At 35.8% G+C, this 18,068-nt stretch overlaps 1 protein-coding gene across 7 annotated transcripts in view; it reads right to left on the reverse strand.

Moving 5' to 3' along the window:
• Positions 1 to 11,627: 11,627 nt before the first annotated feature.
• ANP32E (acidic nuclear phosphoprotein 32 family member E) overlaps positions 11,628 to 18,068 on the reverse strand; it is a 30,018-nt gene continuing 23,577 nt past the window's right edge. For 5 of the 7 annotated variants that reach the window (XM_019739920.2, XM_074318852.1, XM_019739925.2 and 2 more), the window contains 2 exons: positions 14,650 to 14,707; positions 11,628 to 13,970 (listed from right to left, as the gene is read on the reverse strand). In XM_019739920.2, the coding sequence (XP_019595479.1) occupies positions 13,900 to 13,970; positions 14,650 to 14,707 (129 nt within the window). In that variant the 3' untranslated portion in view covers positions 11,628 to 13,899. The remainder of the gene's footprint in view (positions 13,971 to 14,649; positions 14,708 to 18,068) is intronic. The other 2 variants (XM_074318850.1, XM_074318851.1) reach the window with 1 other exon arrangement.

Raw genomic sequence — 18,068 nt, forward strand, 5'->3', positions numbered from 1 at the left:
AAAAACTTATACTTGAGCCTGGGTGTCTCATACTAAAAAGAAAAAATAATTGTTTCATTTTTAAAAACTGGACTGAGCCTTAGGAGAAAACAGAAAATTGTACTACATCTTTGTATAGTTGGCTAATGTAAATACCTTCAGGCAACAAACTGGTTGTTTATCTGCTTCAGAAAATCAAAGGGCTGGGTCAGACCCTGACTTGTCTAATGGTTCAGTCAGCTTTGCCTGTCTGCTCTAAGCTCCCCCATTCCAGCACAGCCCCCACACCATTACAATGATCCCCAGGCCCTAGGAAGAGCGACTTTCCATCACCTGCTTCACAGAGCAAACAGAAGTGTAAGTGGCAATGACGTTAGTGTTTCTCTGTGTGAAAACCTAGCGTGAATTCTCCCCTTTCTTTAGCAAAAGTTCACAAGGCATCGTTATAAAAAGAAGGAAAAAAATCCTACTTGCTCTGCTTTTACTGACTTCAGAAACAGTTATCATTAAAAATGTCTTTTGATCCAGAATCACTTAAATAGTTCTTAATGGGTCTGCTACAGTCACTTACCTTCAAGTTACCTAAATCACAAGCTCCTTTTTAACTGATACGACCCCCAAAGAAGTCACATCAGTTTCAACTGTTGGGCAGGTACTGCCCTCTAGTGCTTATCCTTTTTTAATAAAATGTTTAAACACTATGTGACATCATGCCACAAAAAGCCTGTCAAAAATTAAATAACATCCTAATAACCCAAGATTTCTCAACTTCACACTATCGACATTTTGGCCAATAAATCTTTGTTGTGGGAGTGTCCTGTGGCATCATTGGATATTTAGCAGCATCCCTGCTCTCTACCCACTAGATGCAATAGCACACCCAACCTCAGTTGCGACAAACAAAAATGTCTCCAGTCATTGCAAAATGTCTCCTGGGAAGCAAAATCGCCCCTGGGTGAGAACGACTATATTGGGCGAAAGCAGGGGTGTCCAAACTTTTTTCAACGTTTTTCACAAAGGGCCATATGCGGTAAAATAGACAAACAGCTGGGCCACTCACTCGAGGTGAAGTACGTATTGCCTCACCTGGTTTATTTAAGTAAACTAATTAACAATGGATTGCGGGCTGCAGTTGGCCCGCGGGACGCAGTTTGGATACCCCTGGGCTAAAGGTTGTCCAGAACACTCACACTAGTCCTGTAATTATAAGCAAAAAACAAACAAACAAATAAAAACACCTTTTCTTCTCTAGATTAATTCCTTTGAGTGAGATAAAGGAGAATTTCATTTCTGCATGAAAAATAAAAAATAAAAAAAAGAATTAAGACTTTCAGCTCCCTGCCCTCCCCAGCATCCTGGCTAGTGGGAAACTCATTACACCTTTAACTGTCTGTTCCAGCTTTACTTCTTATATCTGTTCATTTCCTTTCCAAGTATTTAGATAACAAAGCTTGCACAACTAGCAGAATATAGGTAATATGGTGGAAAAAGGGTGGGGGTAAATACAAGTGTTTGTACTGTGTTCTAGCAAAACTTAGAGTGTCAGCATGAACAATAGAGGCAACTGAGAATCTATATTGATTGTAAACACAATGTGGAAATGCTTATAAAATATCAAAAGAAATTTCAAATCTGGATTTTAGAAAGTTATATTAGGAGGGTTTATTCAGATCTGCTATTAATGATTATTCCTCATGTAAATGCATTATGCTTATAAATCCAGATTCTACAAACTTCAAAAACCTACAAATGACTCAGGACTATTGTGTTTCCCCAAAAATAAGACCTATCAGCTTTAATGCATCTTTTGGAGCAAAAATTAATATAAGACCCGGTCTTATATTATATAAGACCCAGTATTATATTATATTATATTATATTATACCTGGCATTATATTATATCTGGTATTATATTATACCCAGTATTATATTATACCTAGTATTATATTATATTATATTATATTATATTATATTATATTATACCTGGCATTATATTATATCTGGTATTATATTATACCCAGTATTATATTATACCTAGTATTATATTATATTATATTATATTATATTATATTATACCCGGTCTTATATTATATTAAAATAACACAGGGTCTTATATTAATTTTTGCTCCAAAAGACACATTATTGCTGATGGTCCGGCTAAGTCTTATTTTCGGGGAAACACAGTAGATAGTTAAAAAATAAAAAAGTAGTTTGGACTGGCAGTGATTATAATTTCCTCTACTCTTCAAATTTCTCACTGATTTAATTGGTTTCACTAAAGAAATAAACAAGAAATAAGAATCAATAACTAATTTTCATTCACTAACATGATTTAAAATGTATCCCTTTTTACTAACACATTCAGAACTAATATTCTACTTAGTGAAACTGAAAGTTATAACTCTACAACTGTCAAGCTCTATTGGCAGAAGCCTGGAATGGAAATCTATTTGAGCTGCAGAGAGCAGTCTGGGATCACTCCCGGACCTCCTCCTAGAGTCTGCTACTTTACTAACTATTTATATTGGTTTCATCCTATCCTCTCTAATTAAATTCAATTAGAAAGCCTTCTAATCATATAAAAAAGCAAGGCACAAACAGGTTTTAGACTTTGATCTTTTAAGGGACATCCGAATTATTTAAAATGTATATTTAAAACTATACCATAGAAAAGTTCCATGACTCAAATCAAAGGCAAAAGCTGAAACATAAAGTTTGAAAAGATATCAATCTGATCAGAGAGGAGAGATATATGTGAACCAGTGATATTGTTTGAGTTATTCTGTATAACTTTTTCCAGTTATACAAAAAGTCCAGGCTATTCTGTAATACGCAATTATTTTAAAACATCCAGAAACTTTCAAAAAAGCAAATTATTCTAGAAATTAGTTTATGTATTCATTCCTAAATTCATAGCACTTTAAATTCCTCAGTGAAGGAAAATATTTCCTTAGGTTTTGATTTAAATGAACTGTGGTAAACAGAATAATCGCCCTACTCCTCCTCAGAAATCCTAATCCCCAGAAGCTGTGAATATGTGAATATTTACATGGCAAAGGGATTTTGCCGATGTGATTAAATTAAGGATTTTGAGCCGGGAAGGTTATACTGGATTAGCTGGCTGGACCCGATACAATCACAAGAGACCTTATAAGTGAAAGAGGGAGATAGGAAAAGTCAGAAGAGATGGGATGATAGAAGCAGAGGTCAGGGTGATGCAATGGCTGGCTTTGGAAATGAAGGGGCTTGAAGTTCAGGAATGTGTGCATTGTCTAGAAGCAGGAAGAAGCAAGGAATGGATTCTCCATAAGAGCTTCTAGAAGGAACACAGGTCTGTTGACACCTGACTGCAGCCACATCAGATCCATTTCAGACCTCCGACCTCCAAAACTGTAAGAAAATTAATTTCTGTTGTTTTAAGTGACTAAGTTTGTGGTCATTTGTGATAGCAGCAATTGGAAACTAATATAGGAACATTTCATTAATCTCTTAGTACTTTTAATATCCTGTTAAATCAGAATTTCAGTATTTGAATAATTATGTCTCATATTATTATCATGTTTGTGTTTTTAAAACATGCGCTCTCTTTCTCTGGTTGCTAATAACTATCATGTTTTCACTAAAATGTACTTTCTATTTAACTTGGAGTAGATAACATATTCCAAGATTAAAACCTGGGGGCTAATACTCTACAATGAGGAATATCCACTCTAGCATTGCCAGACAAATTTAGTGGACGTGGACTTAAATTTAAGTACGTGGCAATAGCTATCTATCAAATCGCAAGAAATAAAATAACTCCAGTAGCCCAACCATACTGGCTGTTAAACAAGTTGAAATTTGATTCAGAAGATAGAATCTGACCTCAGAAGGCAAAAATGGCAGAGTTAATAAGGCTACTTTGATGTGACCTTTTTAGCAGTTGTTAAAAACAACAAATTAGGAGAGAGCTAAACTTGATTAATTATGAAAAATGGTTTTCAATATAGATATGTAGATATAAACAAACATGTGTATATTGTTTGTATATATGTATATGTAACTGTGTGGACACACATATTGTCTGTCCACTGAGAGGGTCTGGGAAGAACAATAAATAGTCCAGTTGCTACTTAGCACCCATTCTCCAGAGCTCCTTGGAGAAATGGCTGATCCTGGGCTAGCGCAGGAAAGTACAAGATGAGCCTGGAATGTCTTGGTGTGCCAGAAAGCAAGGAAGTGCTCAAAGAATGATGGAGGCATGTCAACAGGACACAGGAGCTTAGCTTGAAGGGGTTCCAATGGGAAAATCTGAGAACACTTTGAACACCTAAATAAGGATACGAACTCATTGACTAAAACAGGAAACTATGAGCTCATATAGATATAAACAAACAAACTGCAAGTTTTATGAGGAATGTGATCAAGCAAATACTTAATTACAAAGAGAAGACTAACTTTATAGTGCAGAAGCTTTGAAGATACCATTTCAATCAAGAAATCCAAGTAAACATTATCAGTAATGAGGCAAATAGAAATTATGTGTCACCTGATAAGATGGAATAAGAACACAACATCATTAATATAATATTGAATGTCAACTGTAATTGAAAAACAAATTTATTTAAAGAACATGGCATCACTTCTGTGATATTCCTGTCAAAAATGCATAACCCTAAGTCTAGTCATGAGGAAACAGCAGACAAACCTAAATTAAGGGCCATTCTACAAAATAAGTGGCCTGGAATTCTCAAAGTGTCAAGGTCATAAAAGTTGAAATAACACTGAGAAATTATTTCAGACTGAAGGAAATTAAAGAGACATGACAACTAAACACAACACTCATGATGCAGAACTGGATCCTTTTGCTGTAAAGGGTATTGTTGAGACAAATTGACAAAATTTGATTGGGGTATGAGGGTAAGACAGTATTAATGTATCAATGTGAATACCCTTATTTTGATGGTTACATTTTGGTTATGTAGACGAATGTCTTTGTAGGAAAGACATGATAAAATATTTGAGGAGGTAAGATATTACATGGGTAACTAATTCTCAAATGGTTCAGGAGAAAAAAGTTTTTGCTGCTATACTTGCAAGTTATCTGTAGGTTTGTGATTTAAATTTAAATTACTTTTAAAATTTTGTCACCTATTCAATGAGACCTTTACTAGCTACTCTAAAATGTTCATCCCAAAAATACTTCATATTCCCCTTCCTGCTTTATTTTTTCCCTTTGGCACATATATTTTATTTATTTATCTAGTTTTTTCTTGTTTCATCCAGGAGTATCTATGAGGGCAGGAATGTTTGTTTTATTCACTGCTGTGTTCCTCAGCTTAGAACACTGCCTGAAGCATAAGTGCTCAATAAATATTTAATGAATACATGAATGGCTAAGTCAATTAAATAAGTAAATGTTTTAAGAAAGATAAGAACCATTACAAAGACAGTTGAAGTAAAACTGTTACTCTCAGGCCCGCCTGGTGGCTCCAGTGGTTGGAGCCCCGGGCTCCTAACATGGAGGTCGCCTGTTCAACTCCCACATGGGCCAGCGAGCTGTGCCTTCAACACCTAAGATTGTGAACAATGGCTTACCCTGGAGCTGGGCTGCCATGGACTGCTATGTGCTGTACAGGCCAGCAGCCAGCGTGAGTGGCCGGCAGCCAGCATGAGTGGCCGGCAGCCAGCTAGAGCTGCCATGAGCTGCTGTGACCAGCCAACCAACAACCGACTGCCTCATTCAGGGGGAACGCAAGGCTCATAACACCAGCATGGGCCAGGGAGCTGTGTCCTACACAACTAGATTGAGAAACAATGGCTTCAACCAGAGTGGGGGAAAGGCAGAAGAAGGGGGGGAAAAAAAAACCTGTTACTCTCATCATCAATGACAACTTGTTAAAAGTCCTTTTGGAAAACCACTTGGCAACTAAGAATTATAAAAATATTAATATCCTTTAATCCAGAAACTCCACTTCTGGGAATTTATCTAGTTCTAAGGAACTATCCTAAAATAGGAGAAAGTATATTTCACAGTGTCAAGCTGTTCACTGCAGTGGTATTTATACCAAAAAGAAAGAGGAGAAATTAATATACCGAAAACATTGGATAAATTATTCCATATCCACAGATTAAAATTCTATTGCCTTTGAAATTCCTTTTGTTTTGAAATCCCATTTCATTTGAAATTCAAATAATGCAGGAGAATTTTTTTTATGTACTATTACATGAAGGGAAAAAAAACAACAATATGAATTTATAGCCATGATTCCAACTAAATAAAAATATGCACTGTAATAAGCAATTAACGTATTGTGGTAATTTTTATTTGCTCTATTTTCCAAATTTTTGGTAATATGGCTATAATTTATATTCTTGAAATATATTTATAATAAAGATTATTTATTTTATAAACACACCAAATACTAAAACCACTAAAAAGGTATACACTCTACTGTGGATCAAGGTAGGATCATCATGCTTGCCAGGCCAACCAAGTATCCCTCAAGACCATCTAGAACCCTCTGTTCTGATTCCATGATCACCAAAGAAGCTTCTGATTAGTAGCTTGGACTCCCAGTTACCTTTTTCTAGGGAGGACATATCTTAGACCTCCACATAGCCACATGAGAAGTTGAAAGGTGGCTAATCCGAATTGAGATGTGTTGTAAGTGCAAAATCCACCCCAGGTTTTGAAAACTTTGTATGAAAAAAGAAAAAAGTAAAATATCTCATTAATAACATTTTGGATATATTAGGTTAAATACAATATATTACTGAAGTTATTTCTTTTTACTTTCTTCAATTTGCCTACTAGAAAATTTTAAATTATTTCTGTGGTTCACATTGCTGGATAGTATTATATTTCTATCAGAGAATACTCATCTAGAATATTGAACAAGAATACTGCAGCCAATGTAAATATACAATCACCCTATAAACCAATAAAATGATACAGCTGGTTTAGACAGGCACAAGTCTGTCCCTCAGAAACTGATCAACCTGCACTGACAAAATCAAGTTCTGCTAAACAGAAGATCAGACCTTCACTGAAGTGTACAAATCAAGGTTCTGGCACCCTTTGAGCTTCCTGGGCACAAGATGTCAGCTCAGCCATTTCTCTACCTTCCATTATTTCTCTCTTGGTTCATAATCCCATGTTTAGATTGTGTTCTTCAAGAAATAGGGTTGAGTATTATCCAGCTTTGTTTTCCTAGCACCTACGTGCCTTAAACAAAGGTGTTGAAAAGTCTATTATGTTCATGGCTATAGGCCTCCTTACCTTGAAAAGGATTTGCACATAACCTCTTCATTGGTTTCTTCATCTGTTAATTGCAAATGAATTGCAAAGACGGAACCAAAAAACCTGTAAGAAAGTAATTTGAAGTCATGTGAACTAAAAATAATGAAAAATATCTAACATGAAGTGAAAACTCATAACCATCACAGCACACTGTATTTTATTATGGACAGAGCCATAGAAACAGATCACAGAACTGATAATTTCATCACTATGCAATGGCCTATGTTATATTACCTCTTATTTGTCCCGGAACTACAACAGCAACCTCAAAGCTGATAAAGAATGGTGGTGGAAGGGAAAAATAGATAACACAAAAATAAAAGGAGGTTTATCATGGGATCAGTATAATGCTTTGGCCTCATAACATAGACCAGATGGCAATAACCCCTTTCTCAGCAAGTAGTTCCTCAATGTCCCATGGGTGATAAAAAGCAAATTCACTATCAACTTCCCCTGCTAATAATTATTTTTTAATACTGTGGCAACATCAAAATAAAGACACATACAATCCCTCAATATAAGAGAAAAAAACAAACCTAAATATTTACTCAGTCAAAAAGAAAATCCTTTTCTGAGAAATGATGTTACCCAACAGAAATTCTTGCCTTCTTAAAATCCAGGTATATTCTCATCTCTTATTTTAGATGAAGTACAAAGCCTTTGTTTTATCCAATTTCATGGCTGTTTTGTAAAAGCCATTGAAAATGCCTGAGGAACTACTGGCATTGATTTTACTGAAGTTAAATATTTACAGTTGCTAATTCTATAGCATCATGAACCCATCCCTTAATATTGTTCTAAAAATTGTGTACACAAGAATTCAATTGTCTTCTCCACCTTCAATAACTCCAAAGAAACCTTTCTGGTGTACAAGACAAACCGAAGCAAATATTCTCTAAAAAGTATAAAATGTATAATTTGATGACAGTTTTTCTTCAATAGTTTGAGACGCTTCCAACAAACTACAGCTCAGTTGCCCTAACTGAAAAAAGAAAAAAAGTCCTAAGCCTGCAAGTTGACCTTTACAAGATTTCTCCTATGGAACCAGTCTTTCTTTCCAGGAGAAAGAAGAAAAAGACCCTACAGACGTTAAAGCTCTTTATCATTTTAAATGTGGGCGGGTGTGCAAAGTGGCCTCAGGCCAATACCATTTCCACAGAACTTGAAAAGGTACAAAATACACCACGGCTCACAGTTAGTTGCTAAATTGGACGGTATTCGTGAGTGTGGGGCTAAGAATAATTGAATATTTGGAATTAAATTAGAAAGGAAACAGAAGCTCTGCAAGTCGTTAAGCGAGGATTGTAAAATGTGTAAGTGAATGAAGGAAAGGAAGGTACCAGGGCCCTGACAGGCGAGTTAGAGTGCGCATTGGCAGGGTGAACCCCGCAGGAGGGAAGAAGCCTGCGGGGAACCGAGCGCACCTCCCGCAGAGCGGGCGCTCCTCGGCCCGCGCATGCGCGGCTCGAGGACTGAGCGTTGCGGCCGCGCGCCCGCCCTTGCTTATCTCGGGGAGGGTGGGGCGAGAGCACGTGACCGGGATTGCAGCTTTTCTAGCTCAATTGGAGGCGCTGCGGCAAGCGCCCCTACAGAGCGATTTCGGGAGCCCGCGTTCCTCCGCTGGCTTGACCTCTTTTTAATCGCCTTGCGTTTCGATTCCGCTCTTGAATCGAAGACTCTGCTTTGGCAGAACTTTTTGCCGTATGTCTGTCCCCGAATCACGAGGGGACTTCCGGTCTAAATGGCGGAGAGAGCAAACAGTCTTAGAGAAGCCGAACAATTTGGCCAAGGTCACACAGATGATTACAAAATGAGGGGCACACGCTAAAGTGACGCTGTGCATAGCTAAAGTGTCATTTCTCCCGTTTGAAGGCCCGTTGCTCTCCTCCTAAAACTCTCAAATCCTGTTTCTACTGCTGGAGACTCCAGAATGGCTGGAGCGCGGCGTGGTAAAAATAGTACCCTAAAGAAAGAAAACCTGCTTTGTGTCTCAGGGCTTGAGGATTTCGGGAAATTAAAGTAAAAATGTAGCACTGCGACACATTATTGACCTCACAATACGTGGCCCAGAAGAGCACTTTGCCACAACTTAAGCACTTAAGTAAAATTTCCCGATCTGTTTATTCAAGCCTATCAAGAATCTGAAGTAGTGATACTAGGATAAGATTACCTGCCCGATGTGGTTGGTTCGCCCCAGAGCAGCGGTGACGGGGGTGGGGAAAGGCGTTAGAGAAACTCAACCTTAAGGCCTGGAGTTCCTGAAGTGAGAAAGGAATGGGGTAAAAAAGCAAAATGGTGAGGCTTAATTCTAGAATTCTAATCCTTCACGTACTGACACCTACAGCCCCGGAACCTGTAGGAACCTGTATTGCAAACAATAGTGCAAAAAGATAAAATGCCAAATACGTCAAAACAATTTTTTTAAAAAAAAGGAAAATTTCCTCCACATATCCCAATATAGATCGCTTGGTAAAAAAGTAAAATAAAATAAGCCCCCTCACCTGGAATCCTATTCAGAAATCCTGCTCAATTATTTCCTACCACTCTAAATCCTCCACATTTCAGAAATGAGTTTGTTAAACTCAATGTTCTCAGAAAACCAGAGGCAGGTGTGTGCATAGCTAAAAGCACTGGACTTGCACTGCCTTCTCTGCCCGAGTTGCGCTGTGATGGTTAATTGCCGCTTTCCTTGGGGATTCGTTTCCTCTGGTGCTGCTGTCATTTGTTAACTTTAGTTGCTTCAATTGCAGTTCCTTCCATTACAGTTATAGATTCTTCTACTAATCCCAGTATTCCTCAGTCACAGCTGACTATATAAGTGACATTCAGCTCCACTGAGCACGCTGCTGCTGGCTTCTAGGTGCCAAGAGGACTCTGGGAGAAAATGCTTCCAAATGGAGAAACCCAGTAGCCTTTGTGAGCTAATTCTGGGGCTGTGGAGTGAGTCTGTCCAAGAAAAGTCACAACTAAAGTGGAGGGCACAGATCACGGCCTTCATCTGCAAGACGGTGCAATCTGGGTATTTATAGGAGAATCAGAGAAATGGGGAAGCATTTACAGTGTCAAAATAACTTCTTAAATGGCTAGAATAGGTTGTTTCACCAGCGTTGTGTGCCTCTTTAATGGCCTATGTCAGTATTGACCAGTAAAGTCAATGGATGTGTCCATTTCGTAAGTAACCAGGGCTAAATGATACCTTAACAAGAATTTAAATCATTTGTAAATATTCATGTAACGGAAAAAGTCATACTTGCTTCTGATCCTTTCTTAATCAGAATGAATTCTGGAGTAACCCTGCTTCAGAGTCTTACCAGCCCAAAAAGTGGCTAGATTTGCATGAAATAAAAGTATTTCACCAGTATATAAAATCTTTTTAAAGATTCTCCTGGATTTCAACTCATTTTGTAATTCCATCTTGTGGTATAACCTGTTCTCCTTCAAGTTAGGGTTGTCCAATAGACTACTACCACAAGTAGCTGCCTGGGGCCAAGTTACCCAAGCCAGGATCTCAAATCTTAGGCTGTTTAATACATGAAAAAGGAATGCAGTAGTAGAATGCTATTATTAAGCAACAGCTGCAGAATATCATTGCATCCAGTCCAGGAACAACAGGGGAAATTTTCAGCAACTGGAAGAAGAAATGTCGTATGTTCCAAAGCCTCTCTTAAAAATATAGAACAAGGAATAAACAATACTTCCTTAAAAGTGTTTTGAATTACTCTTTCACAGAATTGCTTCGTTAACACCTCCACCAAAAACTTTTAGTGTAGTTCTACTATTTTCTTTAACCAAGAGGGGAAAGGCTTTGAATTTTTTAAAGATGTCAAACAAAAAAATAACCTACTAATTTCAATAAACAATTCTTGTAGTTGAAATATATTTCAATATTTTCCATCTCTCAGGAAGCGGTTCCATGATTAAAATACCTTTTCATTAAACTGTAAAGCAACCACAAAAACATTACTTAATATACGTGTGCCTTGACTTGATAAAATACATTCCAGAGTTGTCTACAAATGAAACATTTTTAAAAATCACTTATCACAGCAAAATCAAGAGAGCAGGAAAAAACCACTGTTTAGTTCAGGTTTGATTTACTCAAGGTAAACATGCAAGAATTATGTATGTTTGTATTTACATTATCTAAGTATTCTGAAGATAAACAGAAGGAAAATTAAGGGAATCCAGTACTTTTTCTGCTTGTTGGAAAAAGTTAAATAGACCGATGAGTTAAACTTTTAAATTGTAATGCCTCATGTAACATCCAAGTGTTTAAGTGAGTTAACTTCAAGCTGTTTGTTTTTAAAAAGACCTTCAAAGCCCCCAATAGTGTTCAAAAGTGAATGTCAAACACTGAAACTAATCATTAACAACAAATCTTCAATTTATTTGAAGCAATTCGGTTTCAAAAACTTTAAGTTACAGCAGTCACAGAAAAAACAGGGAACAGTCAGAAACAATAAAAGAATAATCAGGAGTACTGCATTTTTTTTGTTTGTTTTTAACACTGTCATGGCTTTATTCAAAACACAGTTGCACAAAAGTATTAACTTCAAAGTTTTTAAAGGAGAGTTTTAAGGAATTTAACACACTATATACATACTGCCATACAAAGAGCATTAAAATAGGACCAAAAACTTCTACAAAATATAAAACCCAACCCACCCTTACTTATTTGCATGAAAATACCACCCACAAAGCTAAATAAGTCTTAAAAAGTTATTTGGAGGCTCTAAATGTTGTTTTCAAACCAAAGAACTCTAATTTTGATTGCACAATAAGATGATTGATAAGAAAGTCAACATACAGATTAAATTTTAAAAATAAGTATTTTATAATCTGGCATACTATGCGATGAGAATTCTTCGGGACTAAAACAGGACATTTCAATTGTTAAAAAGGAATAAAATGTTAGCCATTTGCAGATTCCAATCCCCCCACCAAACTTATCCCAAGAGTTTTATTTCAGTCAATTGTGTAATTATTTTTAGTTTATACACAAATAACTTTCTAATTTTTACTTTAAAATCCCAAGTCACACATTTCAAACTAAAAAAGGAGTACTACACTCAGTAATTTAAATGTGCCCCAATGTGGAAATGTAACTTCAATTAATTTGCTGACACTAATTTAAGAAATTTACAAATATTCCAAAGTGGGGGAAAAAATTTAGAGCCAAGATTAAAAAAGCAATTGCCTTGAACATGGAGCCTCCACAACAAAAAGTGAGATGCACTTGTCTACTCATATTATATTTAGTAGCCATATAAGGAAACACACACTCACACTTATCCCAAATATTTTTCTATTTTTAATGGATATCCACTTGAAAACAAATCTTAATTTTAATATGGATTTAGTTTCAAATATTTTTCCAACTGCCCAATATAAATATTCCAATCAAATGCTATATCTGCTTTAAGACTACAGAAAGAAGAGTTAAAGACTCTATTCAGAAAAATTAGAAATATTTTACAGAGTGGTATCTAAATCATTTGAGAAGCTAACTTAAAATTTTGACTTTGAATGTCTCATTAATTATCAACAGGCAATTGTTCCAACTTTTGAGGAACACTATTGTTGCTTCCAAAAGACCCTCTGCTTCTTTTCTTTCTTCACCCTACTAACACAGTCTGTACATCTTGTCAACCAAGAAAGAGTTACAGTAAAAAGAGTCTGTTGCATAAAACTGTATTGATAACATTATTCGTATCTCAGAAAATACTCAGTTTCTTTCACTTAGCTTGTTTAAAACTGAGACAGGTCTGAAAAGGTGGTTGAGGTATAAGACTAAAGGTTTTCCCGGGTGCCCATAAGTTTCCTAACTTTTTTTTGAGATAAAGGGAGGAGAGTGAAACGGGAAAGGAAGGTGATCGTAAAGGGATTGCTGAGAGGAAAACAAAAAATGCACACACAAAAATACACAACAACCGTTAGCATGTCGACATCTTCAGCTTGAAGAACAAAGGGCTCACCTGCATGTCTCTAAACTTATTATAACCAATTTTTCCTTCAAAAATAAAATCTTAATCACCCGGCTTAGGTTTTCAGAAGCTTCCTCGAAAGCCTTGAATTGTTTTTGAATAGAACCCTTACCTTTCTGCTCTACTTTCCAAGTTACTCATGTTTGTCACATAAACCCTTAGCCAAAAAAAAGTCATTGCCTTCAAATTAAAGATCTCTGGATGACTGCTAAAAACATAACAAACTTATTATTCAAGAGACTACTTTCATTTCATATTCCAGCTGACTGTGATTTCAGTTAATTCATAAATAACTTTAAAACCTTATGAATGAAATGCACTATACTATGCCTGTGTAAAAGCAATCATGTTTTAATTATGGGCTAAAATGACTAATACACTGAGCTTGTATTAGAAAAATTAAGATTCTAAATAAACTGCTAGGGAATTTCACAATGGGGGGGGTCAATGAAAATTTTTCTCTACATACAATATGATCATTAACAGACTAGTAAATCTTATTTGGAATGATAAGGCAAAAATAGTAAAACCACACTTTTCCTATAAAAAGTTACGTTATCTTCTGTAGGGACAGCTATCGTACATGAAGAAACAAAGAAGATGTGATCACTCTATTGCACACCCAGGAAATAGGGAATATGGTCTTAGAATGATCTAGTCATCTTCTTCCTCTCCATCATCTTCAGCATCTCGTTTCCTCTTTTCCCCTCGAAGACCTTCTTCTTCTGAATGAGTGAAAGAAAAAGTGTACAATACTTAATTTTAAATGAGTATTTGTGAAGTTACAAAGTTTTGTAACTATCTTAGTGAAAAGTTAATGACATAAGGAAATTGTTAGTTTCCTTTCTGAATTTCTTTCAATTTCAGCACAGCTTGCTACGCACCCTTGTGGCCAAATCATGAAGTACAGATCCAGAAACTAAGGGCTTGACATTAACGGAATTAATGAATTTTTTTTTTTAAACTTTTATTTAAGTGTGTTTTTCCAGCACACGCCAGCTCCAAGTCAAATAGTTGTTTCAATCTAGTTGTGGAGGGCGCAGCTCACACTGGCCTGTGTGGGGATCCAACCTGCAACCCTGGTGTTACAAGCACCGCGCTCTAACCAACTGAGCTAACCGGCCACCCCTGAATTTTTTAATTTATGTTGAAAGACCTAAGCAAAGAATACCAGAGAGCAAATCTAAAAAGGGCTTATCTGGAGTTCAACTGTTCTCTTATAGAGAAGGCTTCACCCTCTCTAAAATGAAAGACACTAAAAAAATAATAAATTGAGCTCAAAGATCCATTATCTCTTCATTTCTGTTTTGAAAATAAATGTTATGCTTTTTTCTTAATGGAATTAATGAATTAATGAATACCCTGAGAATATTACTCTTTATTTTTATGGCTAATACAACTCACCCTCTTCTTCTTCTTCTTCCTCCCCTTCTTCAACATAGTCATCATCATCTTCTTCATCCTTGAAATCCAAATATTCAGTTTGAGAATAAATAAGCCAAGACACAGATTTTTCCGTTTGACAATAATACAGCCCAACAAGAGGAAAAAAAAACTATGATTATTCTGTATTCTGATAAACTCTGCCTGACTTATATATGTCCTTTTAAAAAACCCAATTAAATCTAGTATCTTTATGAAAATAATATTTTAGACCAGCAATGTTGAAAAACCCTCAATAGAAATGTTTAATATCTGTGTTGTGGTCCAACCCAGTAACCACTAGTCACATGTGGCTACTGAGCACTTGAAATGTGACCAGTGCAAATGAGAAACTTTTTATAAGAAATTTTTAATTTTATTTAATTAGTTTAAACAGACAAAAGTGCCTAGTGGCTATTATAATGGACAGAATAACTTTTGAATATTTCAAAGACAGCATCTTCGATTTTATACATTATGGTAGGAATTACCTGAATCCTGGACCCAACACAGTTATGTGTTGAATAAGTCACCTAATCTCTCTGGACCTCAGTTTTCCAATCAATAAAAGAAAGTATTCATCTAGAAAGATCTATAAATTCCTTCTATATCTAAAAAAATCTACACATCGAAATAGCAAATGTCAATTAAAATCACAATAAACTTGATCTACAACTCTTGTGGAATGAGTTGTTCTGGACAGCTAAGGTTTAAACATTGCCTTGACATATCAACACCATTTTTTTAACTTTAGCCAATTGGGATACAAATTTCTTGCTAAAGTACACTGCCCACTTCTCTACCATTTTCCACTAAACCTAACAAACCTTCTTCTTGAATTATCATAGTCACCATTTTGATCACAAACACCATACTAATTAGTATCTGTCAGCGCCCTCAAAGCCTATTAATATATGTAGGATGATTTTTTTCCCCTTTTTAAAAGGACCCTGGACTCTACTTTGAGTTGTATCTTTTCCTAGTTTTCATGCCTTGTCTTTTGCAGTCAGTTACTATTTCAATTTTAATCTGCTGTGGATTCAGAAAATAGATCAACAAGCTTATCAGAGGATTGAATATAAGAGAAAACAGGTTTAGAATAACAGCTTGAACACTCTCCTACAAAGAAAATGTCTTTTGTTACTTATATTTTGGTTACTCAGAGGCCTTTTACACTTATTGCCTTTTTCCTGGATATGTTCCAAACAGTTGAGTTCTACTATATGTTGGAAAACATGGAACCAATCTAGGGTCTCCCCTTTAACCCCTCAGAGTTTATTGCTCCTTAAAAATACTTTAATTGGCAAATGTCAAGAACTGCTAGGTAGTTAGGGGAAACTTGGACAACCCACCCTTTTCACAGTATCCACAGCCCCATTTGTGTCTAGAAATACTAAACTGAACCTAATTTTCCAGTATTTAGCTAACAGCAAACACTGTAAAGTGTTTCATTACCAGAATACCACCAAGCTACAGGGAACAGGAATAGATGGGGTATAAATGGTACAGAAAGGAACCACAATAAAAATCAGGAGAACCCGCAGGCTTAACCTAAAGAAAAGAGAGGAAGAAAGAGGAGTAGAGGAGACAGCAGAAAGGAAGAGAGAGGGAGGGAGGGACAGAGGGAGGGAGGGTGGGAGACAGAGACAGAGAGAGAGAGAGAGAGAGAGAGAGAGAGAGAGAGAGGTCATTTTAAACATCTTGAATCTGCAAAGAATGATAAATGAAGATATTTAAATATTTATAATCTTTTTAAAAACACTTGAGATACTAATCACATTTATTCCTTGATAATTTAGAAAAACTCAAGTCTGAAAAGCTAATTACTTCTCTGGATTTGTTTTAAACAAAATATGATTAGATTAATTGGCTCATGTTTTTAAGCCTTTTTTGTTTTTTTTGTTTTTTAATAGCATCTATTAGACCACCAGAGACTTGCTCTGTAAAGACTTCAGTCTTTCCCTAATTAGTGAGAACTAAAATGTTTTCTCATTTGTACTATGAATAGTACAAGAGCACCATAATTCCCAAATCTTCTATTCCCTATTTTTCATGAAATATATACTACACTGACATAAAGTCCTTCTTTATACATATTAACGCCTTACCTCTAAAGAGCAGCTGAAACACAAATAACACTCAAACAAAAAATAGCTAATCAAATGCCATTTCTGTTTCCTTCTCATTTCTTTTTAAATCTCAATAGTCTCTGAAGCTTCTGCTGGCTCTTAGTTTCTAAAAACAAGACTTCATTTTAAACATCCAAATTATCTCATCATGACCGAAAACAACTTGTGGTCCCCGCCACCGGGGTTGCACACTGACTTAATGTATGTATTATCTCAAAGGTTTCTGCTCATACTGGACCATGCCATTTTCAGTTAATAATTCCCAATATTCAATGGAGTGATAAACATAAACATTTGCCGTTAGATGAAGGTCATTTTTAAATTACTTAATACTTAGACTTAAGACGAATTACTATTGGCAGAGAAAATAAAAAGCCAAAGGTAAAATAACATAAGTCCCATGAATACTTAAAATCCTTAAAGTTCTATTCTTCTTTATGGTACAGCTCCTAATTCACTATGGCCCCAAACAAGTTTGAGTTCTACTTTTTCCCACACTAGTTTTATATTTAAAATGGTATCAGAGCAAATATATCATTAAATCAATGATATCATCTATCTAGCCAATGTAAAAGGCATTAAGAAAACAAATGAGAATACTAATAATTTCTAGTCTAAATAAGATGTTATTTTTAATAATAAAAATTATTTTAAATTACGAATTATGAAAACAAAACTCAATAGTTGAACATTAGGAGAAAATAACTTATCTAAACTCCCAGGAGCTAAAAATCATGTGTTCACATCCACTGCCATTTCCCATGAGTCTGTCCCGTCAATGTGCTAGAGGCCGAGGTACAAAGATGAATGGCCCTCCCTTAAGGAGCTCACCATCTAGTAGAAAGTGGCCAAATAACCAAGTTTTTATAAAAGTGGCTACACGTAATAGAAGCCTAATCAAAGGTCAAAGGTAATAGAGAAAGGAGTGATTGTCTATGAAAATTACAGGAAGCTTCAAATGAGGCAACTCCAGAGTTGACTTTTTAAACAGAAAAGTTCATGAGGCACGATTTGGGTGGTGGTTACACAAGTATACAAAGATATAAAATTTCATGGACTTGTACATAAAATCAGTGCACTTTACATGCTTTACTGTATTTATGTTTACCTCAGAAATGAGAAAGTTATCACAGGACATGGGTACAAAGTCGTTTCAGATAAACAATGTATTATATGTTATTTACTCTGTATTAACAGAATACTCATATTATATACAGACAGGAGGCAAGAAGAAATAACTTCGTGGGATGATTTAATCCTGTGTTGAGGGAG

The sequence above is a fragment of the Rhinolophus sinicus genome, linkage group LG14 (genome assembly GCF_036562045.2).
Source record: "Rhinolophus sinicus isolate RSC01 linkage group LG14, ASM3656204v1, whole genome shotgun sequence".
Classification (NCBI taxonomy): domain Eukaryota; kingdom Metazoa; phylum Chordata; class Mammalia; order Chiroptera; family Rhinolophidae; genus Rhinolophus; species Rhinolophus sinicus.